Genomic DNA, 23,473 nt, shown 5'->3' with positions numbered 1-23,473 from the left:
ACTGGCGATGTCAGCGGGAGTTCCTCCTGGTCGAGGCTTGCCAAGCGGAAATCGAGCAACGGTAGATTCCCAGACGACGATGAGTGATATAGGCTATTTATGCGGTATGGGATAAGACAACCAGTTGCGGTGATGACGGTAAGTTTGTGTTACTCGTCCGCAGTGCTGAAGTATGCGGTATTTATCTCAGAGAAGCTGTGTGGTCCAGAGCTGTATATCACGGAGAAGCCTTCTTTATGATCGATGCGCTGCAGTAACAAAGCTCAGACGGGCGCCAGAGGCCCATTCATAGTCCAATCTTGCAATTGAACTGAAACACGACTGATTTCGCTCAAAGAGGGGACGAGGGGCGCGTGCGAGAACTCTTGAGCTACGAGGCGTCAAAGGCGCAAGGATCTGGTGACTCGCACAACGGTGAAGGCGGGGGACTGTGAAAGGACAAGAAGCTGTACAGGTACAGAAGCATGGTGGTCTACAGGTACAGGCGGCGGGCGCGCAGGCGTCTTTGTATCCGCAAGCAGCAGGCCAGGGGTCGACAGGGACGATCCGGTGGAGAGCATAGTCTCCGCCGCGCTGTCTTCCATGGAACGAGGTCTTCTCGTTCACTTCGTTCCTTCGAGGACGTTCTTCTTCTGCGCAGGCCTGGCCGGGCCTGATGCGCGGTGGGTCCTGCGGGAAGCCGTCACCGCTGCACCTTACGCTTACCTGACCGTACCGTATTACCGCCTTTGTGGCAGAGATCTTGCTGATCATACAATCCGGTTGACATATCCGTCACCCTGATTCCTGGCATAGAGAGCTCAGTCTTGCAACTCATGGAAGAGACCATATTGCAACAAGCTTATCTCGACTGTCTACAACTACCGTGTGCGTGCGTGTACAGCAGTCACCAGCGAGGGCAGTGGCTTGACAAAGGAACGAGGCCGCGGAGATCCATCTCCATCTCCCTTATGCCATGGCGGGCTGCTGTGACGGCATCAGACGACACGCTGCGCAACACGCCATAACCTGTGCAAGGCCTCGATCATTTTTTTTTTTGAAGGTAGCACATGATCACGATGAATCCTCCACAAGGTGGATTTTGAGCCCGTGCGCTGCTGCTGACCTCATGCATCGCCGGTCCCTGATTGCTACTTTTAGCCTCGCTTACGAACAGTCACGTGATGGCATGGGAGAGACTGCTTCGACCTGATGTTGTGAGAGAAACGTTGATGTCAACAGACGCGCACGGACAGACAGCACGCCATTATCCTCCTACGACGAGACATGACTCAACGGCGTTTCCCCGGGCTCGAGGCACCTGACGTGTCAAGTCCGGCGGTCATCTGCCGTCACCGCCGTCATCGGACCAGGAACGAGCAAGAAACAGCTGGTGCCATGCCGCTCTGCCGGCGGCGGTAGGCCGTATGCTTGCCATACGGCCTGTGACCGGGCGCATACGTGGCGATACATACGGTACGGGGCGCGGCGCAGCCCTATTTGGAGATCGTCTGGGCCGCCCATGACGCTCGCCTTGCGCTCCCCGGAAAACTCGAAGGCGGCCCCGTTGCTGCTGCTTCCCATGGCCGCCCCCCGGCCGCTGATTTGCCTACCCGCGGGCCCCTGCAGACCCAGCAAAATTTTTCCTTCCAGGCGCGCTCTCCTTTCTTCTACTCTTTGGGGAAAGGACCAAGATCCGAGTTGGGAAAAGCAGAAGTCCATGCAGACCCGTTCTACCCCGCACTCTGTGTCTCCTCCGGTCCGCGGGGCAGGAAAGACGCAAGAGGCTTTCTCTCGCATCCCCCAGCCTCCGGTCTCCTGCGGTCAGAGGGATGTCAAAATCAATCACATAACATCTAAAGCTTCCAGCCCAAGCTCCCTGCACTATTGCTGTCGCGAGCAGCTAGCCGGAGGCCAGAATGCGTCCAGTGCGCATTCTGGGGGTTTTGACAGCGCTGGACGACAAGTCAGACGGCAGCGCCCTCGCCACTCCGGCGAATCACTGCTCCCGTCCGGATACCCATTACCTAACTGCATCTCCGCTGAAGCACGCCAGCTCGGTCGCCTCGGCCACGTTGCTTTGGGATGCATCGTGGAGAGCCTCTGTTCTCCAGCGGTTTCTTGGTCTTGACTCCGCACGGTACGTCTAAAAGACATCTCTGGAACTCCATACCTTGACAGGCAGGCCCAGAGCTGGAGCTCCCAGCCATGCTGGCTCGTGCAGCTGTCAGAGTCGAGCTCTATAGACCGGGGCAAAGGCATCGGGGCCTAGACATGTCGATCTGCCACAAGAAGCTTCGACTATGCGTTCCAGCAGTAGCTAGCTGCAGGACGAGTCACATCGACTACTTTATTTTCTACATCCGCGGTATGCTTATTATTTTTCCGAGCTTACTTGTCCCTCTCCGCAGTACAGCTCTATTCAGAATGTTCCTGCTAGAAGACGCATTGCTTTACACTCTCAAACCTGGAAAGTCACGGTGGGATGGCAGAACGGCGAGCTTACATCAATCATATACTAATTGCATGCTGCAGTCGAGTTTTGGATCACTGGTCAGAGACATAGCATCTGATGGCTGTTTTTCAACCGAGCTTATAGTGTACGCCTCGTCTCACGCGGTCCCCATGGCCTCCATGACTCGCCAAAGCACACCATTCTTCCCGCGTCTGAGAGAATGCCTTTTCGCAAGCACTTGCGCAGGCAGTCGGGGAACCTGTTCCCGGGCTTCCTTTTCCAGTGCTGTATTTCAAGGTTCAAAGTCTGGGACTGGGTCCACCATCTGCACTTATATCGGCCAGGAACCTAGTTTAAATTTCAGCACTCATCTGCCATGCATCTCTACCTGTAGCTCTATTTTTAAATACATCGCGAATTGCGAACTGCAATGACGCTACCCGGAAAATTTGACCATGTCCACCACTAACCCGGGCGAGACTCCGGTTTCTCCTGCGTACCTGGATCCTAACGATCCACTATTGCAGCCTGAGCCCGCCATGAACCTTTCCGTTTCAGGGAAACTTTTGCGCGCGCGGGTACGATCTTGGCATCCAGAGATCCTCCGCCGATGTTAATCAAGCTGCCAAGCCACAAGATCGCCGTGCTACCAGCCATTGGCCATCAGATCTCACTTAAAAACCTTTGTCTGGAAACTCGGGCCGTTGAAACGAAACACGACTCTGACGCGACCGTCAGGTGGCGGTGTCCGCTCAGCGCCGTAGCTTATGCCCGTGCCTTCGGCCAGAACATCGGAGTTCCCCGAGGTCTCTCCCGTCGGGGCCGACCCGGCGCAGGCAGTCGAGTCAAGCAATCTCTGCAGCTGCAGGTCCACCTGTAACTGCCGTAGAACCCTGCATGGAAGATTGCTGGCGATCTTATTTTTACCAGATGGGCATGTTTCGGCGCCTTCCAAAATTTTATAGTCGTTTTTCCCGGGCCTCAGAATACGGGAGTGCTCCACATCAGTACCAGTGTTGCTATTCTGCCAAGACCAAGACTTGGAATATCGATTCTTAGGAAGATGGCAGAGTGGCCAATGTCTTGTCTGTCAGCTCTTTGAAACGCCTGTCCATCGAGACTCGGAGGGAAAGAAAATGCGATTCGAGATCCGGCGCTAATTTCACAGTAGCTACTGACTTAGAGGCTTTCAGCCTCCCACTGCTTGCAATAGACATGCTGGTAGGCGCATATCGCAGTATATCACTCCTATTAATCCACACAGTCTGTGTTAGCTTTCTGAAGCATCATTACTGGTGACATGCGAATAACTCAATTCAATTCGCATCCTACCAAATTAGCTGGCTGTTCCGTACCAACCAGGTACCACAATGGTATCAACGTTAGGACTTTCACAAACAGCCACAGCTTGTCTAGAAACTAAATGCTTATCAGTAATAACGAGGCGGAAAGTCCTGGTGGCGGGCTGATAAAACTCTTCCAATTGCCCAAACGAGCACACCGTGGGCCTGGCATCAAAATTGCTACCAAAAGCGGCGTGGCTGCCTCAGGCTGTGTCTCCGCAGTGCGGTCTGCAGCGTGGTACAGGGCTGGCCCTATCTCCTACCCCAGAGAGGATGTATATATTCACGTGACGATAAACACCCGCTATCTATACTGGGGAAAGCGCCCTCCCTGAGCCGCAGCGGCACGTGAGACGATGAGGCTCTCCGCCGGGAGCGGACCATATCAGATCTCCGGGCGTAGATCTCCGATTCCCCTGATGATGCCACGTTAAGCTCTCCTTGCCACTCTTCTCCAATTCCTCATTGCCGTTTGAATTCGGGCTCTGTAAGTGAGTCCGGCTTGATATCTGCCGTCGTGGTGCTGTGGAGGCACGGGCTAGGGTGTTGAATGCGCACTCCGCCCTGATAGATGTCCGTCCTCTCCACCGCCACTGTCCCCTCCGCGGCCGTATATCCCTCTGATAGCGACACATAACACCAGCGCACCAATTACGTCGAGATCTGTTTCTAAACTAGATACCAATTGACTCAATCGAGAACGGGACGAATTACTACCTGAAGCCTTCCTCTCCCCCGCGCACGCCGCGGTCTCTCCGTACCATACACATACATCCGCAACAATGACGACCCCGACATGGATGGCACTCGCCCTCATGATTCCGGTCATTTTCATCTTCTGGACCCTCTCCTCGACGTCCGCCTCGCCATTCGCGAACTCCTTCCCGCGGCTGTACAATAAGCGGATATGTCTGCTGATCGCGCACCCGGACGACGAGGCCATGTTCTTTGCGCCGACGCTGCTGGCGCTGACGAAGCCGGAGTTGGGGAATCATGTTAAGATTTTGTGTTTGAGTAGTGGTATGTGGCTTGGCTTTGGTGTAGTTTGGGTTGTTGAAGCTCTGGGACAAATTGCCTGACAGATATCGTCTACTACAGGCGACGCCGACGGCCTCGGCCACATCCGCAAGAAGGAACTCGAGAAGAGCGCAGTCCGTCTCGGCCTGCGCAACGAGTCGGACGTCTTCGTCGTCGACGACCCGTCCCGCTTCCCGGATAGCATGACGACCATGTGGTCCGCGAACGACATCTCCTCCCTCCTCGCGTCCGCCTTTGCCCCTGACCTCGCCTCTTCCATATCGTCCTCATCTTCTACCCCCGCTCCACCGTCGTCGCGCCGGAAACAACAGAACGGGGATCGCGGCAGCAACGGCGGTGCCCCGCACGCGACCATCGACGTCCTCCTGACCTTCGACCAGCACGGCATCAGCAACCACCCGAACCACCGCTCCCTCTACCACGGCGCCGTCACCTTCCTCCGGGCCCTGATGAAGGGCAAACCCGGCTACTCCTGCCCCGTGACCCTTTACACTCTCACCACGACCAATATCGTCCGGAAATACGCCGGCGTCCTCGACGCCCCGCTGACCATGATCTCCGGCGCATTGGGCAACATCAAGGATTCTCTAAGTTCAAGCTCTCCGGGCGCTACTGCTGCCAGGACGAAGTCGAAATCGAAGAAGGAAAAGACCCCGAATCGGCTCCTCTTCGTGAGTACCGTGAACGAGTGGATGAGGGCGCGGACGGCCATGGTCGAAGGCCACAAGAGCCAGATGGTTTGGTTCCGGTGGGGGTGGATCACTATCGGGAGGTACATGGTTGTTAATGATCTGAAGCGGGAAAGGATCTAATCAAATGTCTATCTATCTGTTCTCACTGATGAAATGGAGAAAGAGTGTGACGGGGATTGGATTGATGAGGTTCGGCTGTATCATAACTACCTAACTTTGTTCCATTTATCGATAACTCCTTGCATGCATGTGTGTACATTACAATGTATGTATGTATATATATATATATATATATATATATATACATAAGATCAAGATGCTCATCTAGATAAAATCCCCATCTTCCTCCATACCACCTACCCTACCCTACCATGAACGATCCGTTTAGATACGTACGTACCTACCTACATATGAAATACATATTTGTCAAAGGGCACGAAACACCACTACGCTACTCAGTAATGACGGACTGAAGGCTGAAGAACAAGTTACAGTACAAGTACAATATAACGGTGTACTCCGTGCAGAGTGCAGCAGATACAGTATTGACACCCACCGTTCCTGCCGGAAGAGAAGATAAAAACCACACAAGGGTATAAAGAAAAAATAGACCGGAAGGAATACGCAGATAGAAGAGATGACGAGTGGGTAAGGGAGGAAGTGATAAATCGTGAAGCAATGGAGAGTAGAATGGCAACTCGAACTCCGTGATTCTACTCATAGGCTAGGTGCCAGGCCACTCGGGCCCCATGTGCCGTAGTAGCTGTCCCTGTCCCGAGCGTCTTTTTCAAGACCCTTGGCAGCCTTTGACGAGTACCCCTGCTCCTGCTCGTCGGCTTCCATATCTCGAGTGACCTCCTCGTTGTTGCCGCCGCGACCACGCAAGCTAAGACGCTCCTCCAACGGAAGTTCATCCACCTTCCAAAACAACCGGTTGAGAGGGTGCAAGGTATCGAGATTGACCTTCGGATTCTGCGCCTGGAGCGTTTTCCGCAGCCGGTCCCAGAGGAAGTCATCGTCCATCTCGGGAGCTTCCTCTTCCTCTTCATTATTATGCTGGATGGGAGCGCCCGTCTCGTCGGTCGACAGCTGCCGACGGATGGGGATGTTTCTGTGAGGTCTGATGTTCCTCTGGTCCCATGTCGTAGGGCCCTCGAACCTGACGAGGCCGCCGCGGGTGTGGTAGATGAACGAGGTCGGGATGAAGTCTCGCCATTCTTCAATGGCGCGTGGCAGCAGCGTCCGCTCCCACCGGGGATTATCTCGACCCGTCCAGCGGTGATGGATCAGGAGCAGTTTCGCCAGGCGTTCCAGGATCAGGGTCTGCTGGGCTGTCACCAGCCGGAGGACGTCGTATGAGTCCACCGCATCTACGAATCCCTTCGACTGCAGCACGGATCCGTCCGGCAGTCGGGCTTGTCTTCGTATCCCCTCCCAGGAGACGGAAGAGAATGGCCGGCCCAGATATTCCTCCACTACCAGCCGCGCCATCTTCCGTTTCTGTCTCGTCTCCTTCAGCAACTCGTATCCGGCGCGCATGTAGAGTAGGAATTCGGACAACCGGACCCTGTCCCAGGCGGTCTTTGCGAGCATGCGGTAGATCTCCATGGTCGGGCGTGCGTTGTACCGATCTGATGTCATCGCTCGATACATGTTGGTCAGGAGGTCCCATGAAACATTTCCTTTTCCATCCCGCTCCGCATCTGGTCCAAATCTCCTCCGAGACAGCACGAATGCCCGCTCAAAGAGCTCAATCCAGACATTCTCGGTGACTCGAACATTGTACGAGCGCGAGATGAAACCCACCACGCGCAGTGCGGCGTGCAGCTCGTTGTTGGTGCCTAAAGCATGTGCGACTGCCCATAATAGACGTTCCGTAGGATACAACGAAGATGACCTCTCATACTTGGCGACTGGTGGCACCTTGCTATCATCACCCTTTTTCAACAGCAGGTCCACATCGATGTTCCATACGGTCTTCAGGACATTCTTAATGCCCCTCGTGTGACCGACACGGCTGGAAGCCAAAATCACATTCACATAGCTGGCCTCGTCGCCTTCGATACCTCGCCCCGTCATGTCCTTGAATATTTCTAGGACTTCTTTCCTGACACTCCGGCCGGCAGTTCCGAAGCCCTGCCACCCCTCGGGTGGGTATTCAAACCTTCTCTTTCGATATGCAAAGGGGCTAACTCGCAAGTGAAACTTCTCTCGCCCAACGTACGCATTGTCCCAGATCTTGGCTTGCATGTAATGGTTGTAGCATTGAACGTCGGGGATCACATAATCCTCTTTCATGTCCTCCCAGATAATATCTGCCATGAGGGCGTCGCCCATTGACCGCGCGCAGTCAAGAAGATGGGTGTACTCAGCGAGACCAAGAGCGTTGCCGGCCGCCCGTCTTACCCACACGATCTTCGCGAGGCTCTCTGCGAAGTCGTCAAAGACAGCATCAAGTGGCTTGTATCTCTTTAGTCTCGCGGAATTAGGGTGCACCGAGCGATGGACCGTCCGGTATGGTTCAATGAAGTAGGTTGGTGACAGCAGGTGCAGAGCTTCGACAAATGTGCTCGAAGGCAGCGAACCTACAAGATCGTGATATTGCGGGTCAAGCAATGCGTTCATCACCAGCTCCGGCTGGCCATCCTGGAGGATTCCATGAAGCGTAGCTCTTCTGGAGGCCAATTCCTGATCATTACGCCCGGCTTCAACATTCTGCGTTGCTGCAGGTCCGATTTCCAAGATACTCGTCGTGGTCAGCGACTGAGAAACGCGACTGCGAGCAAATCTGGTTGGCTTTCGAGCCTGTGGGATCGGCCATTGTATCTTCTCAGGGACTTGCTCCGGCGCAATAGCGGCCGTTCTCGTGGTGGAGAACCGTCTCGGGCGCAGTGGGGAATCTCTGAACGGGGCGAGTCGGGCATTATTGGCGCCGCGTTCGCCAGCGATATATCGACGACATGAGGGGCAAATCAAGTGAGAGCCTAGGGTCTCACGCCTCAGCACGATGACCCGCATCGATGCGTCGAGAGCGGCGGTCTGGATGTTCTGGGGTTGAGGACGAGGGCAGCGCTGGCTGACTGTTGATGGTTTTCTGTTCTGATGCTGCTGGTCTTGGCATCTCTCAAAACGAGATGCGCTAAGCTCGCCCGCCGTCCAGCTGCTGCGCTTCCACCGTCGAGACGTCCGCTCGCTTTCTGACCTCCCGGAATTCCCTGCGGAGTGTGCGTTTCTGAATCGCAGGTTCTCGTTTGTTCTCCGGGCATTTCCGTCGACCAGCCGCCCGAGATGGCCGAAGTAGAGGACGGGGGTGCGTCGTCCGTCTCCGAGCCCTTGGACCTCGTCCGCCTGTCGCTCGACGAGATCGTCTTTGTGAAGCTCCGTGGAGATCGCGAGCTCAAGGGTCGTCTTCATGTCAGCACAATTCCTATCCTACCTTCGCGTTTTCGAGTCGTCAACGCTGACTACTCCCGCAGGCCTACGACAGTCACTGCAACCTAGTTCTCGGCGAGGTGGAGGAGACGATCTACGTGGTAGAGGAGGACGAAAACGAGGAAGAGATGATCAGGGTGCGTACACTGCTCTGTGCTCCTACGGGAGAAGTCTGTTGCCGATTGCTTAGCTAATGATCTACTTCCCCAGACCATCAAGAAGCAGGAAGAGATGCTGTTTGTAAGAGGTGAGTCTCCAGGTATCCTTGTCCTCCTGTGGTCTACTACAGGGCTGACGGCGTATATGTCTATAGGTGACTCAGTCGTTTTGATCTCGCCTCAAGCATGAAACAATCGATCCGTAGGATGGCCACAGACGAAGGGACGATCATGTGGGATGGACTGCCGTTACGACGGAATAAGACCTAAGGAGATAGCTATTTTGGGCATAGGCATTGCCTAGCAGGATCATGATCCAGAAATGTCTTTGCTTTTACACAGAGGATACGGTTTTAGGACCGGCAACAGCAGCATGTTGCGTGGGATAGGCTTAGCTCCTTGATCACTGAATGGTAGCGCGGGGCAAGACTCATAGGTCTTTGCCAAGGCGAAAGAATATTGATGCACCTGGCCAGTAATAGCTCCCAATGTATGTCTGCGTCTCCTAGAGCAAATAGAGCAGCGTGCTGGATGTGACTCAGGATGCCAGGCATCCGTGGTCGCGGAAGCGGTCGAAGTCGAAGTATGACTCGGGCTCGCTATCGATAAAGCCTCCGGAACATCGCCATCACCGCACCTCTCCCGTTCCCCTTCTCCCCCGTCTCCCCCAGAACACGTCGCTGTCTACTCGTTCATCTCTCGTTCGTTATATCTGATCGCCTTATCCCTAGTTTCTTTACTATGATAATACGAATACACCTCTGAAGGCCCCTGAGGCGATTCCGCGAGTTCCACCTTTACCCACCTTAGTACAGTACAGTACCAACTACCCCAGACATCGTACCTGAACCATGCCGCAGGCCGGCCCCAAGCAGACGCCGGAAGACCGGCGCAGAGGCGAACTGGTACGGATACATCCATGATGCTGTAGGTATTGACTCGTCGTTTACTGACCTCGCGCAGGCGCTCAGCGAGTTCGCGGACTACGTCGCAAAGGAGCAGGCCCGCCGCTCCGCCTACGCCGCTGGCCTCGATGCCTCCGTCGCGCCGAGCGACAGCGGCTACTCGACAGCCAGCCGCGACACGATCACTGAAACCCATGCCGAACTCGATATCCTCGATCAGCTAGGCCTGTCAGACGCCCCCAGCAATGTCAAGTTGAAAGACCTGCTTCTGGGAACTTTCCAGGATGGCGAGAACAGTCTGCAGCTACTTGCTGGCGTCGTGCAGGCTCGCATCGATGAAGGCCATGGAGAGACACTGTTTGATCTGGGCCTGGAGGATAACGGGGAGTCGATGGGATTTGACGTTGCCCAGTGGAATACAGCACTCGAGCGGTTACGAGAGGCCGCTGAGACCATCCCAGCGCACTGTCGCGTCCTCCTCACTTACAACGTTGGTGGCCCAGAAGAGGCGCAGACCAAGAACGAGAGGATAAAGGATGCGTGCGGCAAGATCCTGATCCGGCAGGTGCCGGGGCGAGTGGAGGAAGTGATCGAGACCCGAATAGCGGTCGTGGGAAATGTCGATGCTGGCAAGAGTACCATGCTGGGAGTCCTTGTCAAGGGAAATCTCGACGATGGTCGTGGCAAGGCCCGGGTTAACCTGTTCCGCCACAAGCATGAGATCGAGAGCGGACGGACAAGCTCAGTCGGCATGGAGATCATGGGCTTCGACAGCTACGGTGAGATCGTTAGCAGTGGCCAGGGCCGCAAACTGTCTTGGGAGGAGATCGGGAAGCGATCTGCCAAGGTGATATCTTTCTCTGACCTGGCCGGTCATGAGCGCTACCTGCGTACCACCGTGTTTGGTATGCTGAGCAGCAGCCCGAACTACTGCCTGCTCATGGTGGCGGCCAACAACGGTCTGGTCGGGATGAGCAAAGAGCATCTGGGTATTGCTTTGGCTCTGAATGTGCCCGTCATGGTCGTGATCACCAAGATCGACATTTGCCCACCTCAGATTCTGGAGCAGACCATCACACAGCTGACCCGAATACTGAAATCACCTGGCGCCCGCAAGATCCCGATCTTCATCAAAGACATGGAGGGAACCATCAACACTGCCACCCAGTTCGTCAGCCAGCGCATCTGCCCAATCTTCCAGGTCTCGAACGTCACCGGTGAGAGCCTCGATCTGGTGCGAACGTTCCTCAACATCCTTCCTCACCACGGCCACTATGACCCACAGGCACCATTTGAGTTCCTGGTCAATGACACCTTTTCCGTACCCTTCGTGGGCACCGTGGTGTCTGGTGTAGTCAAGTCCGGGGTGGTGCATGCTGGCGATACGGTGCAGATCGGACCAGACTCTCTCGGTCAGTTCACCACCACGACAATCAAGTCCATTGAGCGCAAACGGATACCGGTCAACGTCTGCTCAGCAGGACAGTCAGGCTCCTTCGCCCTCAAGCGTGTCCGACGAAAAGAGGTCCGCAAGGGAATGGTTGTCCTGCCAAAACTGGAGCGTCCTCCCAAGGTATATAGGGAATTTGTCGCCGAAGGTAAGGACGTCAATCGGTCCCCACCTGCGTACAGGTTGCTAAATGTCAACATCTAGTGCTTATTCTCTCCCACGCTACCACCATCAAACCACGATATCAGGCCATGCTGCACGTGGGAGCCGTGAGTCAGACATGCGCTATCATTGACATTGACCGTGCCTTCATCCGGACCGGCGACCGTGCACTGGTTGCATTCCGTTTTGTCCAGCGCCCCGAGTTCCTCGCGCCTGGTGACCGAGTACTTTTCAGAGAGGGCCGGACGAAAGGTCTGGGCATTGTCAAGAGTGTCGGATACGACCCAGAGCACCCTCTGAATCCGGAGGCAAAGAAGGCCCGCGAGAGCCAGCAGCCGTCAGCTTCATGATATCCACTACAGCGTAACCGTCCCTTCCAGTGTTTACCATTTCTGTTTCTTCGTGACCTTTAATGTTTAGTCTTTTTCAGTGTTCCGAAACGGGAATTGTGTGGGCCACCCGGGCTTGACATTATTCCCATCCTCATGAAAATGCAGCATACGTGCATGAGTGCACACGAGACATGTGACAGGCGTTGTCTTCTGCTTTCCCGGAAGGATTCTTACCGTTCTTTTCAAGTTGTGACCTCTGTAGATTCGGTTGGTGTTGCGGGGTGTCATTGAGAGTGGAGCGTCCTGCATCGCATTGAGTTATGTGCAAAATGTTGATTGCATACATATATTTATTATCGTTTTTTCCCCTGTGTTTTTCTTCATTTTTTTTCATTCTGGCTTTCTTACTGTGGTTGAAAATTGCATTGTTGTGTTTGTACACGCGCCCACGTGACTAGCCGAAAATCTATCCACTCTGCTTCTTTCGCATCCAGCTTCTCCAAACCCGGCGTCTGTCTGCTGTGGCGACTCGTCCTTCGTCTGTTTGGAGGCTTGTGATCACGTGGTCTCATGTGGTCGGACAGTGACGTCAGGTCAACTTCGCTTCAAGCAGCGGCATGATGACACACGTCATGCCATTCAACTCTGTTGTTTACCTGGTTGACCTCCATTTAATGACGATGTTGCCGCTCATAGGCATACGCGTCCAGGGGTTCTGCCCGCTGGCTTGTGCAATGAGAGGACGTCAGCCCCGCTGACGTACATTGAAGCTTGTAATGAGGAGAAGCTCACAGCTTGGGGCGAGCAGTGCTCCTCTATAGCCCCTTAAGAAGCTATTCCCATGCGCTGGTGTAGTTCAGGTTATTGTCTTCCTAGCTTTCTGACTATTATGCCCCAGGGGAAACCCACAGCTACCGGCATCTTGATATACACCTTTACTTGGTAGTATATTTTGTTACAGCTACTGTTCTCTTGTTACTGACCTTGGTCACCTTTCTGACACCTATTCGCGTGGCGTGATAAAGTCTTCGAATATAGGCCTTATGGAGACTATCAACAAAGTCATGGGGGCAGCAGGCAGAGCCATCTGGGGAGCAGGAGAAAGCAACCAGGAGCAGAAGCAGCATGGCGAAGAGCCGTTATCTGGTGTCACTGGCAAGGGGACGGGAACGGATCCGTATGATGCTGGGAACCGTGATGGTAATGTTGCCTCCTTCTGACCCTGACTTTTGACCGTTTTGGTATCGACTTGATATGACATCACCGATGATCCGTGTTGACTGTGATTGCCTCTGTGATTATATTTCCAGTTTAAGATGCCTTGAATGAGTAGACTAACTCCTACGTTCACCAGTCCAACCGGATGCACCCTCTACCCAAGAAGGCGGCATCCCCGTACCGACATACGGCGTCGACAGAAACGACCAGCAAAGCAGCGGCGGCGGCAACAGCAATAGCAACAGCAGTAGCAACCCCGACGGATCATCTTCGTCAAATTCCACCCCATCCTCCGAGCAACCCCAGACCCCTTACCTATCAACCAGGACCAGACTCGGTTCCAACCCTGGATCCAGTGAGTCGCAGCAGCAGATAAATCCAGAACAAGGGGATCAAGGCGCCTGCGGTGAACCCCTAGCTCAGCATTCGTCTAGTGGACAAGGCGGTACGAGTGGTGGAAGCGACAGCTACTCCGAGAGCATGCAGCAGGCACAGCAGGAACAACAACCGGACCCGGAACGGGGAGACCAGGGCGCGTGCAGTCAGCCCCTAGCTCAACACTCAACCGGTGGACAGGCTGTCGGTTCGAGTGACCATATGAGTGGCCCGACCGAGCAGACTGAAGAGAATCTGGGGCAGCAGCAGGAGAATCCGGTACTGGCAACAGGACCGCAGAGTCAGAGCCATAGTCAAAGCCAGAGCCAGAGCGAGAGCCAGAACTCGGGAGGAGCAGGAGGCTCCCCCTCGCAGTCGCAGAGCTCAGGACAGAACCCGAGCCAGGGCCAGAATCAGAACCAGAATCTGAGCCAGGAACCCACCCAGGGACAGGGACAGCAGTCGGACGGATCCGAGGTCCAACCCCGCACGAGCGAGGAAGCCCGCAAAGGCCCTCAAGGCCCCTCGCCTCCAAAGCCCCCGGAAGAGGACCTTCCAAACAGCGCTGGCGGTAAAGACGTTCGTAAGTAGAACCCTTCCCCCTCCCCCTCTGCTCTCTCCCATCTCCGCTCCATACCTACCTAGGTCACTTTACCATTCCATTCCGTTTCCATTTCCATGTTTCATATTCACACCTCTATTCTACTCTAGCCCTACCTCTAGTTGTCATGACCGTCAATGATACCCTGGGTTGGAGCTAGCTAGAGCCGAGCTAACGTCCACCTTCACCACTACCACTTCCACAGCCATCCGCGAAGACATACCCGCTGGCGGAAGCAAGCCCGGCAGGGTAGACGAGCAAGGCGGCCAGCCCGGCGGGCCATTCTCCAAGCTGAAGGACAAGTTGCATCTGAGCGGGAAGACGAAGGCGATAGGGTCGTCGCCGAGTCGGTTGGGTCTTTAGATTAAGTTCGGTTATATAAGTACCTCCTAGGTACCTAGGTAGGTAGGTCTAGATGAGTATCCAACATTGATACTATGTACATGCTGCTCTGCTTGGATGCAGGTTTCTGGCTGCCTTCTTTTTGGGATGACGGATGATGGAAACATGGAGATTTATTTCATTGATCCATGAAACGAGAATATTTATGATGGGTTATTAGTACCAGATTGGCACGTCGCATGGCTTCCAATGGCTCTGTTTATTTACGGCTATGTTGTTATGACGTCATGTTTTTATGTTGACAATCCGCGCAGCTGTGATTCTAATTAATCGCCAAACGTGAAATTTGACAGTTTTTCTATTGAACTGATTCTAAATTTCTCATCGTCTTGTATTGTACATTACATTACATATATGTGCCTAAGGTAAGGTAGGTATGTATGCATTGGGTATGTGATGGCACCGTCGACGACGAGGTAAGTTATAGAAGAAGCTACCTTATAGATGTACCTGATACTCTATATATGTGCTTACCGCAATGGATCGTTAAGGGGGAAGGAGGTGGGGGGGGAGGGGGGTTCCGGTGTAAACAGTTAGGTCAGTCATTATTAACTATGTTACTGACGCGACACATTATCTAACCGATATTGATTAATTCATTGCTTGATCGTCGACAGCAAAAACAAGAACACCGTTCATAATAACCATCAGGACCTGGTATACGTACTGTACATGCAGCATATCCATGAATCAAAGACAAATAAATAGCTCCACCATATATGAATGGAATACAGAATACCTCCCAATTAATCCAAGGACCCGAAAAAAAAGATATGGGCATTAGTATATAGATAAATGCAGTGCTGCAGTACCAGCACCATCCCCAAGACCCATGCATCAATAGATGGACATAACCATCATCTCCATCTCCATCTCACCAAGAGTCAAGTCAAAAAAACCAACTCACTCAAACAACAACTTCAACTCCTCGACCCTCTCCTTCCTCCTCTCCTCCTCGCTCCCGTCCCCACCGACGCGCAACCCTAACGACCCCGCGATGTGCATCTTGCGCTCCTGCACCCGCAGCATCCGGCCCTCGATCGAGTCCTTGACCACAAACCGCGTCACCGACACGTCGCGCAGCTGGCCCATGCGGTGCACGCGGTCGATGGCCTGCGCCTCGACCGCGAAGCTCCACCACGGGTCCATGATGTAGACGTTGCTGGCGGCCGTGAGGTTGAGGCCGACGCCGCCGGCGCGGAGGCTGATCAGGAGGACGCTGGGGCGGGAGTTTGACGATGAAGGAGCCTGGGATTGGGGTTTCTTGCGGGGATGATTAGGCGTGTCTAAGTCGTCGTCTTCTACGTCTTCGACGTCTTCCTCGTCGAAGGTGTCCGTCTTGGTGAACTGCGCGAGAACCTCTGCACGCGCCTTTTGCGGCATGGTCCCGTCGAGACGGACGTGGGCGATACCGGCTTTGGTGAGCTGCGGGGAGATCAGGTCGAGGAAGGAGGTGAACTGAGAGAAGACGACGGACTTGGTGTTCGGAGGAAGGCGGGTGAGGTGCGTTAAGAGCGCGTGGATCTTGGCAGATGTTTTGGCGGAAGGGGAGTAAGGGTGGATCCGCCGTAGGGAGATCTTAGGAGCGGGCTGCGACGATGACGGCGGAGTGCTGCTGAGGATATCGCCTTCGTTGGGAGTCGAGTTGGACGACCCGTGACGGACGACTTCGAAGATATCCCGCGAGGTCACAGGCGCACGGCACGAGAAGCACCGTGGGAGGTCCCCCTTGTCCGTCTGATGGCGGATATAGTCCTCGAGACATTTCTTGCAAGCGCTGTGCCAGCACCCGGTGACGGCAGGCTCGATCATCGGCTCCTCAGAGCAGATAGGACACTCGCCGCTGGATTCGTTCTGAATCTGCCTCAACGCATGGGCAGTAAACCTCATCGTGGAACCCTGGTTCTGGTTCGAATCTGCCGACTCAGTTGAAGCAGTGAAGCGATCAATAAGCTCTTGCAGGTCCATGTCATCCTGGAGGTCGTTTGCCTGGTCAGCAGCGGCCGCGGCCTCCTCTTCATCGGCAACAATGGCTTTGTTGCGAGTGAGCACGGGGTGGCAGCAAGTCTGACGGAGACGAAGGATCTGCGCGAAGATAGTCGAGAAAGACTTGAGAAGCGTGCCGGCTTCGACGTTGTCATTAAACGTGCGTTTGGCCCGAGTGTAGATATAGTCATAGATCTCGCGTTCCTGCGGAGAGAGTTCCACTTCCTCGATCGTGATCGTCCGAGGAGGTAATGGAACCAGTGCTTCTCCGTCTGGCGTCTTCATCGTCTTGGTCCGTCTAAGGACGAGAGGCTCAAGGACTGTCTGCACGACATTGAGTGCGCGTACGAACTCTTTCGACTCGAAAGGCACCGTGATGAACGTCTTCCAGAACGAGAAATTGCTCCAGGGCTCAACTTTGAGGAACCGCACCAGACTAAAGAGGTCCTCCAGTCGGTTGACGATGGGTGTGCCGGTGAGAACCCATCTATGGACAGCCCTAAGCTCATAGCAAGCCCTCGCGGACTTGGAGCGTCTGTTCTTGATCAAGTGGGCTTCATCAAGGATCACCCGAAAGAACTCGACGGAGAACAAGCCACCTTGCGCCCCAGCTGATAACACGGACTGTGAAGCGACATGGCGGAACTCAGATAGCACAACGCCGTAACTCGTGATTATCAAGTTAGGGGCGGAAGCGGCGTTGCCTGCAGAGCAGAGATTTCTCAAGTTGATGTTCTTGTCAGCACCGTAGTAGACAAGGGTATTCATGGTCCCCGGTTCGGAAGCCTTGATGGCCTCGCTCTCCCATTGAGACAGGAGAGAAGTTGGAGCCACAACGAGAGTAGTGTAAGGTGCAGGTACCACCCCAGTCGACGTTCTAGGTACTCTCTGTAGTTGTCTGGTCCCCTGATCCGGAACGCTGGCTCTATGTGAGTGTACAAGACTGAGCATCTCGATCGTTTTCCCGAGACCCATTTCATCTGCCAATATGCCGCCCAGGCAATGCTGTTCTTGAACTGGAAATTCTAAGCTAAGCTCGCCAGAATACGGATTAACATAAAAGTGGTCTTGCTGATAAACACATGGAAGCACTTTGTCGTCGACATCTTTCAACGGCCATTTGTATTCCTCCCACAGCGGATGCATCGACGACTGTCTTTCTGGCTTGTTATCCCTCTCCTTTGAGAGCATCCAGTGCAAGGCTTGTTTCTGGTATTTTCGAAGATCCATCGTGAAGGTCGATGCAGGCTCAGCTTCCGGCGTGTTAAAATCAAACGACTGCGCCTTCTTATAGAGCGAGTCGAGCTGGTCCTCTTCGAGCTCCTGGGATTCGTCTTCATCCGAGGAGTTGTTAGGATCTTTGCCTTCTTTGGCCCTGTCCTTCTTGTTCTTGTCGTACTGCTCCGCAACCTCTGCGGCACGAAGTAAACCCTCTTTCTTGTGCTTTACAGTCGTCTCGTTGGTAGATGTCGGCAAGAGGTTGATCTCGTCGAACAGCTTAACGAGCGCGACCTGACGTAACCGTAGCTCCTTCTCCTCGGTACTCTCCTTTTCCTCGTATATCCCAGTCGATCTGTTGTCATCCTTCAAGCTGTTGAACGCTCTTGGCTGGAACGCTTCTTTCCGCAGGTAGCATCGTAGCTGTAGATAAATCGTGTCGTTCACTCTGATCCGGTCCGGGGCGTAGACGCAGGTGCCCTCGAACTTGCAGATGTTCTGGTCTATAAGAGTCGAGACCCATTCCGCCGTCTCTCGAGGCAACCGGCCAACCTCTTCACCCCGCGTATTGGTGAAGCGAGTCAAGACGTCTCCTTTCTGATTCGTGATGAGCTTTCCACCTCTGCCCTGTTTCATGACCGGCTGAGATCGTGCACGCTCGATACCCACGCGCTCGCCGTGGGAGACTAACCCAGTTCCACTTCTCGTAGCCCAGGCCCCGACTCCAAATGCACCAACGTATCTCAGCGGAGGCTGGGACATAAGCGTCTCTCCCGCACCCTCCGGGGGAGCCCAGCCACTCGTCCCGTTTGCAGACACACGCTGTTGCCCATCTTCGCCGACCGGAGCCGTCTCTTGAGTCTCTTCCACCACAGGAGTCGGCTGAGCCCGCTGTCGAACGACCACAGAAGCAATATTCCCACCGGATTTCCTCCACGATCCATCAAAATACATATTCACTGCCCTCTCCATATTGTTCCCCGCCGCAGCGCGAATCCTCTCGAGCGTATCTCGGGGCGTATCCTCTCCGACGATGCTGGTAAAAAGCTGGACATCGAATCCATCGCCGTTCTGCTGCTTTTGGCCTGCCGACGCGTCGGAAGTCTGTCCAGGCGCGGGCGCGGGGGGTTGTCGACCATTGCTCGAGACAACCTCATCCTCCTCTTCGACGAAAAAACGCCTCTTTTTGGCCGGACGCTGGTCAACATCCGCGTAGCTCATTTTTTTCACGGTCCGTTTGCTCGTATACCGCGAGGGGGGAAACGTGTGTTGTTATTTGCTGCCCGAACAGCGACGGATATGGATGCAGTTAAGGAAACGCGCCGGGAGACGCGACGCTCGTTCATCTCGGCCCGACGTCATCGGAGTAGAAATAAGCGCCGATCCAAGCGTGCGGAGTCGAACACCAGCTGCACAACAAACGCAGCCTATCATTTTCAAGATGTTACTCAAGTAGTTGATGGTTTGTGTTCTCGAACATCTTTAATTAACTTCACTTGTGACTAACCCAATTCCTGCAGACGCGCTCTCCTTCGCAACGTCTGGCGTAGGACCGCGATGAATCAGGAACCCCGCATACAACGTTCGGAGATCTCAAGATAGACTACATCTCCATGTCGCTACTCAGGGAAGCAGTCCGTCCGCGCTGCATGGGGAGAAAGATATGCCGTTTATATCGAGCGCGACAATGGCAGCGACCACAGGAGCGACATTTGTCCAGATCTGCTGCTGCTGCTGCTGCGCCGGTGACAGGGGCAGCTGAAGCTGAAGTCGAATCTGCGCTGAGATACTGTACTGACCTTCTTCGGTATGATATACATCTATACTTCATCATTGACAACATTTCATCTATCTAGTCTTATAACGGAAATAACTGACGAATTCCCCTATCAAAAAATACAGCAAATACGACCGCCCCTCCTACACCCTCAGCACCTTCATCCCGCGCCAAACCCAACCCTTCTACATCGCCCTGCGCGCGCTGAACGTCTCCCTCTCCACGATCGCAGACACCACCTCCTCCCACACTATCGGGCTCATGCGCCTGCAGTTCTGGCGCGACACGATAACCAAAACCCTCGCGGGATCCCCGCCAAAGGAACCCGTCGCGATCCTCCTCTCCTCCGCCATTAACGACCTGCACGCCCGCACACAGGGACAAGGACGCGCGCGGATCAGCAAGGGCTGGTTCCTCCGGATGATCAACGCGCGCGAGCAGTCCCTGACCAACGCGGCCTTCCCGACCCTCGCGGCGCTCGAGTCCTACGCCGAGAACACGTACTCGACGCTGCTGTACCTGACGCTGTCGGCGCTGCCGATGACGTCGCTGACGGCGGACCATCTGGCGTCGCATATCGGGAAGGCGGCGGGGATCGCGGCCGTGTTGAGGGGGTTGCCGTTGGTGGCTTTTCCGCCCCCGACGACGAGTCAGCAGGCTGGTCAGGCTGCTGCGCTTGGGGGTGCTGTCACAGGTGGGACGAAACAGGGTGCGATCATTCTGCCGTTGGATGTCATGGCGCAAGCCGGTGTCAAGGAGGAGGATGTGTTCCGACACGGCGCGGAGGCGCCCGGTCTTCGTGATGCCGTGTTTGCGGTCGCGACGAGAGCGAGCGATCACCTCATCACAGGGCAGCAGATGCTGAGCAATCTCCGCGTGGGGAGGGACGTTGGCCACGAGTTTGAGCACGAGGGTGAGGAGGGCCATGAGTATGGCGCCCCGAGGGGCCAGCCCTACGAGTCGCAGTGGGAGGAGGTGAAGCGCGCTTTTGGCGTCTTCATGCCGGCCGTGTCGACGCGGTTGTGGTTGGATAAGTTGGAAAAGGTGGATTTTGATATCTTCCAGCCGGAGCTGCTCACGTCCGACTGGAGACTGCCTTGGAAGGCATACCTTGCATTTCAACGCAAGAGCTTCTGAAAAGGGCAAGCTTTTTCTTCTTGCCCTTGCATTATGGGGTATATACCTATGTACATGACTGTACAATACATAAAATAACGATACTCGCCTCTATCAAGATATGCAAGCATCTATCTATCTTCTCTTCCTTTCCTTCCTCCGCTTCCTTGAGCTGGTGATCAGCCACTTCTGCGCCAGTTTCACCAAGTACCGCTGGATCATGTCGCGCCTGTGACACACCCCGAGTCAGCGTTAGCAAAAGAAATGAGACCAAAAACACTCACATTAGGAGTATTGTCGTTGCGAAAACGAAGGGTATGGCTATTTTCCAGAAATACCTACAGCAATCAGTCAGTCCAGATGAAACACAAACAGACCGAGAAAGGTAAATACGTACGAATCGCTGTGCCGGATACCAGCAAAGTCGTCGAAATTCATTCCGAAATATCCCTGTACAAGTAAGCATCCGAAACAAACGCGTTAGGTATAGCCGTTCAACGCACCGTCAAGAAAGTCAACGGAAGATACAGGCATGTCACGATAGTCAGCTGCCTCATGCTCTCGTTTTGATAGGCACCTGCACGTCGCAGAAATTTCTCGGTCAGTATGATTTCCACGGAAGTATCAGGTAAGGAAACTCGCCAATAGTATTGAATATCAAATCGATCATGTTATCGGCAGCGCGCCTCATCTGGTCGTATCCCTCAACGATAATGATACAATGATCCAGCACATCGCCCAGATAAGTGTGGCACATAGGGCTAATTGTAACTGTAGAGCCGCCTATACTCTTCAAGTTCGGGGCGGCAGGGCCTATATGTACCGAGTTCTCTGCAGCCGTCTGCGGGAAGAAAGAGTTGCTGGAACTAGAGGACTTCATGGTACCCAGCCCCGGCGTGCTGACTGGATCTGATCGGTGATCGCGCAATGCGTTTATGACAGCTACTATAGGCTGCATGGTGTTCCGCAGAACTGCGATTTCCGACGTCAGAACGTAGAGGCTTTTTGACTGGTCGATGTCCGGGTCAGTCAGGACCGCCAGCTCCAAATCGCCCATGGCATCCTGGTAGGCCGTGGTGACAGGAATCGCAAGGTCAATGATCGCATCCAGGATGGCCTGCAGGAGCATGCTAGCATCGCAGGACTGGCGCAGGATTGTCTCCGGTGAATTGAGCCGTTTGATGATTGGTGCCTCGATGTCGTCGGCGCTCGCTTCGAAGAAGGACGTCACGGTGTTGTCTGCACTCAGAAACATGGAGACCTGCTCCAGGACGACACCAAGCCCCTTCGACGCTAGAACGGCATGGCGCTCCATGAATTCGATCCGGTCTTCGTTTGGACCGCCTCTGTACCTCTGAAGACTACGAGCTTGCTTTGAAGCGACAGGGATATCTCCAAGATGAGACGTCTGGTTTGACGCTACTCTACCAACGGGAGTGCGCATGCCAGAGTTGCGGAAGCGCTTCTTCTTCTTGTCTTTCCGTTTCTGTGACCTGAGAAGATCGGACAGCGCTGTGAGAATGACTCCGTGTTTTCTCTTCCTGTTCGGAGAACTCGATCTCTTCTCGGTCACCGAACCCCTTCTATCCACGCGCTCGTAAGACCCACGTTTCCACTCATCCTCGAATTCAGAATCGCTGTCTTCCTCCTGTAGCTGGACCAGCTTCTGCAGAGCAACCACGACGTAGGCGTGATCTGAATACCAATCCACCTTGGTCCGATTCGTAGTATGCATCAGATCCTCGATCGCCAGCCTGTGCAGTCCCTTGTGGTTACCCAAGATCCGAATGACATCCCAGCTCAACCCGTTGACATTGATCCATCTGCACTGGACCCAGGGCTCTTTCTCCCGCTCGAGGAACTGCTCAAGGGTATCATTGTCCAGCTCATACTGTCGCATTTCATGCTGCGAAAAGTCCACCACGGTTATCTCGCATCTCCGGTATAGATCCGTAGGCGGGGACGTGGCCCAGTCCGAACCGTATGGGGGCAGTGGTACGTTCGGGTCGATCCCCGGTTCAGTTCCCGGCTGCCAGTTCGGATCGTGGCTCAGGCCATCGCGGTGGTATGAGCGGGCGGTATTTGAGCGCTTGACGCGACGTCTGACCGTGTCGTGGGAGTTGATCTTGGTAGGGCTCGCGAAAGTATCTGGGGAGACCGCTTCTTCCTCCACGGTTGTGTTGAGCTGAGACGGCGATCGCGGTTGCGCTTCGATATCAATGCGATCAGGCGAAGGAGGTACTGTCTCTCCAGCCCCCGGGGCATAGTCATGAGAGTGGACGCTCATTCCGGCAGCGGCGCAAGGGTGATGTTCGAAAAGGCCACGTTCTCGCGGATTAGAAGTCAATCGCAAAGTATGAGCTTCGAATTTCGAGGGTAAGGCTCTTGTCAATGCCCCGATTACCCGAGAACTGTAAACGCCATTGTCGTATCGATCAAGTAGACAGCCATTAGCATACTTGGGAAGGTATTCGTTTACTGTTGAGATATATCGGGGGAGGCATGCGATGCGCTTGGTGGAGATGCTATCGCGAAGACTGACGTCTGTGATCAGCCAACGGAACAAGACTCAAGCGCATTGCTCCACAACCAAGACATGTGGACTAAGGTAAGAGGGGCGTATTGCGGAAGGACAAAGGAAAGATCTATGTTTAAAAGGGAGAGGATTCAGGGATCGTTTTGAGCCTTTCCCCGCGTAGTTGTAGCTTGGCGGTCGGGTCGCAACCGTCGCATGAAGATGATACAGGGCCCGCCTTGACGAGCTCCATCGCCGAGGTCTCGACTCTCGACCCCGGCGTCGTATTCGTATCCAACAGTGCTCACAGCATATCCGA

The 23,473-nt window shown here is 54.4% G+C and overlaps 13 protein-coding genes across 13 annotated transcripts; 7 read left to right on the top strand and 6 right to left on the bottom strand.

The window, feature by feature from the left end:
* Positions 1-132: 132 nt before the first annotated feature.
* VTN00DRAFT_4206 (uncharacterized protein) lies at positions 133-783 on the top strand (the record flags this gene model as incomplete). Its single annotated transcript, XM_069430609.1, has 3 exons — positions 133-170; positions 338-420; positions 479-783. 3 exons carry the CDS (start codon positions 133-135, stop codon positions 781-783), a joined length of 426 nt encoding a protein of 141 aa, XP_069289727.1.
* Positions 784-1,308: 525 nt separating this feature from the next.
* Positions 1,309-1,563, bottom strand: VTN00DRAFT_4205 (uncharacterized protein; the record flags this gene model as incomplete). Its single annotated transcript, XM_069430608.1, has 1 exon — positions 1,309-1,563. One exon carries the CDS (start codon positions 1,561-1,563, stop codon positions 1,309-1,311), a length of 255 nt encoding a protein of 84 aa, XP_069289726.1.
* A 335-nt stretch (positions 1,564-1,898) lies between these two features.
* Positions 1,899-3,314, top strand: VTN00DRAFT_4204 (uncharacterized protein; the record flags this gene model as incomplete). The annotated part of the gene is made up of 2 exons (XM_069430607.1): positions 1,899-2,119; positions 2,993-3,314. 2 exons carry the CDS (start codon positions 1,899-1,901, stop codon positions 3,312-3,314), a joined length of 543 nt encoding a protein of 180 aa, XP_069289725.1.
* Positions 3,315-4,559: 1,245 nt separating this feature from the next.
* Positions 4,560-5,627, top strand: VTN00DRAFT_4203 (uncharacterized protein; the record flags this gene model as incomplete). Its single annotated transcript, XM_069430606.1, has 2 exons — positions 4,560-4,797; positions 4,876-5,627. The coding sequence occupies 2 exons, from the start codon at positions 4,560-4,562 to the stop codon at positions 5,625-5,627; spliced, it is 990 nt and encodes a 329-aa protein (XP_069289724.1).
* Positions 5,628-6,224: 597 nt separating this feature from the next.
* VTN00DRAFT_4202 (uncharacterized protein) lies at positions 6,225-8,525 on the bottom strand (the record flags this gene model as incomplete). Its single annotated transcript, XM_069430605.1, has 1 exon — positions 6,225-8,525. The coding sequence occupies one exon, from the start codon at positions 8,523-8,525 to the stop codon at positions 6,225-6,227; it is 2,301 nt and encodes a 766-aa protein (XP_069289723.1).
* A 270-nt stretch (positions 8,526-8,795) lies between these two features.
* Positions 8,796-9,287, top strand: VTN00DRAFT_4201 (uncharacterized protein; the record flags this gene model as incomplete). Its single annotated transcript, XM_069430604.1, has 4 exons — positions 8,796-8,921; positions 8,984-9,076; positions 9,150-9,186; positions 9,253-9,287. 4 exons carry the CDS (start codon positions 8,796-8,798, stop codon positions 9,285-9,287), a joined length of 291 nt encoding a protein of 96 aa, XP_069289722.1.
* A 39-nt stretch (positions 9,288-9,326) lies between these two features.
* VTN00DRAFT_4200 (uncharacterized protein) lies at positions 9,327-9,651 on the bottom strand (the record flags this gene model as incomplete). The annotated part of the gene is made up of 2 exons (XM_069430603.1): positions 9,327-9,428; positions 9,505-9,651. The coding sequence occupies 2 exons, from the start codon at positions 9,649-9,651 to the stop codon at positions 9,327-9,329; spliced, it is 249 nt and encodes an 82-aa protein (XP_069289721.1).
* A 297-nt stretch (positions 9,652-9,948) lies between these two features.
* VTN00DRAFT_4199 (uncharacterized protein) lies at positions 9,949-11,964 on the top strand (the record flags this gene model as incomplete). Its single annotated transcript, XM_069430600.1, has 3 exons — positions 9,949-10,002; positions 10,061-11,600; positions 11,657-11,964. 3 exons carry the CDS (start codon positions 9,949-9,951, stop codon positions 11,962-11,964), a joined length of 1,902 nt encoding a protein of 633 aa, XP_069289720.1.
* Positions 11,965-12,030: 66 nt separating this feature from the next.
* On the bottom strand, positions 12,031-12,255 carry VTN00DRAFT_4198 (uncharacterized protein; the record flags this gene model as incomplete). The annotated part of the gene is made up of 1 exon (XM_069430599.1): positions 12,031-12,255. The coding sequence occupies one exon, from the start codon at positions 12,253-12,255 to the stop codon at positions 12,031-12,033; it is 225 nt and encodes a 74-aa protein (XP_069289719.1).
* Positions 12,256-12,989: 734 nt separating this feature from the next.
* On the top strand, positions 12,990-14,503 carry VTN00DRAFT_4197 (uncharacterized protein; the record flags this gene model as incomplete). The annotated part of the gene is made up of 3 exons (XM_069430598.1): positions 12,990-13,146; positions 13,301-14,122; positions 14,346-14,503. The coding sequence occupies 3 exons, from the start codon at positions 12,990-12,992 to the stop codon at positions 14,501-14,503; spliced, it is 1,137 nt and encodes a 378-aa protein (XP_069289718.1).
* A 942-nt stretch (positions 14,504-15,445) lies between these two features.
* VTN00DRAFT_4196 (uncharacterized protein) lies at positions 15,446-18,967 on the bottom strand (the record flags this gene model as incomplete). The annotated part of the gene is made up of 1 exon (XM_069430597.1): positions 15,446-18,967. One exon carries the CDS (start codon positions 18,965-18,967, stop codon positions 15,446-15,448), a length of 3,522 nt encoding a protein of 1,173 aa, XP_069289717.1.
* Positions 18,968-19,359: 392 nt separating this feature from the next.
* VTN00DRAFT_4195 (uncharacterized protein) lies at positions 19,360-20,660 on the top strand (the record flags this gene model as incomplete). The annotated part of the gene is made up of 2 exons (XM_069430596.1): positions 19,360-19,553; positions 19,649-20,660. The coding sequence occupies 2 exons, from the start codon at positions 19,360-19,362 to the stop codon at positions 20,658-20,660; spliced, it is 1,206 nt and encodes a 401-aa protein (XP_069289716.1).
* A 114-nt stretch (positions 20,661-20,774) lies between these two features.
* VTN00DRAFT_4194 (uncharacterized protein) lies at positions 20,775-22,926 on the bottom strand (the record flags this gene model as incomplete). The annotated part of the gene is made up of 5 exons (XM_069430595.1): positions 20,775-20,868; positions 20,924-20,977; positions 21,037-21,089; positions 21,143-21,216; positions 21,282-22,926. 5 exons carry the CDS (start codon positions 22,924-22,926, stop codon positions 20,775-20,777), a joined length of 1,920 nt encoding a protein of 639 aa, XP_069289715.1.
* Between the last annotated feature and the right edge of the window lie 547 nt (positions 22,927-23,473).

The sequence above is a fragment of the Thermoascus crustaceus genome (genome assembly GCF_041956765.1).
Source record: "Thermoascus crustaceus strain CBS 181.67 unplaced genomic scaffold VTN00scaffold_2, whole genome shotgun sequence".
Classification (NCBI taxonomy): Eukaryota; Fungi; Ascomycota; class Eurotiomycetes; order Eurotiales; family Thermoascaceae; genus Thermoascus; species Thermoascus crustaceus.
The sequence above is the reverse complement of the archived record's forward strand: the minus strand, read 5'-3'. Positions and strand labels throughout refer to the sequence as shown.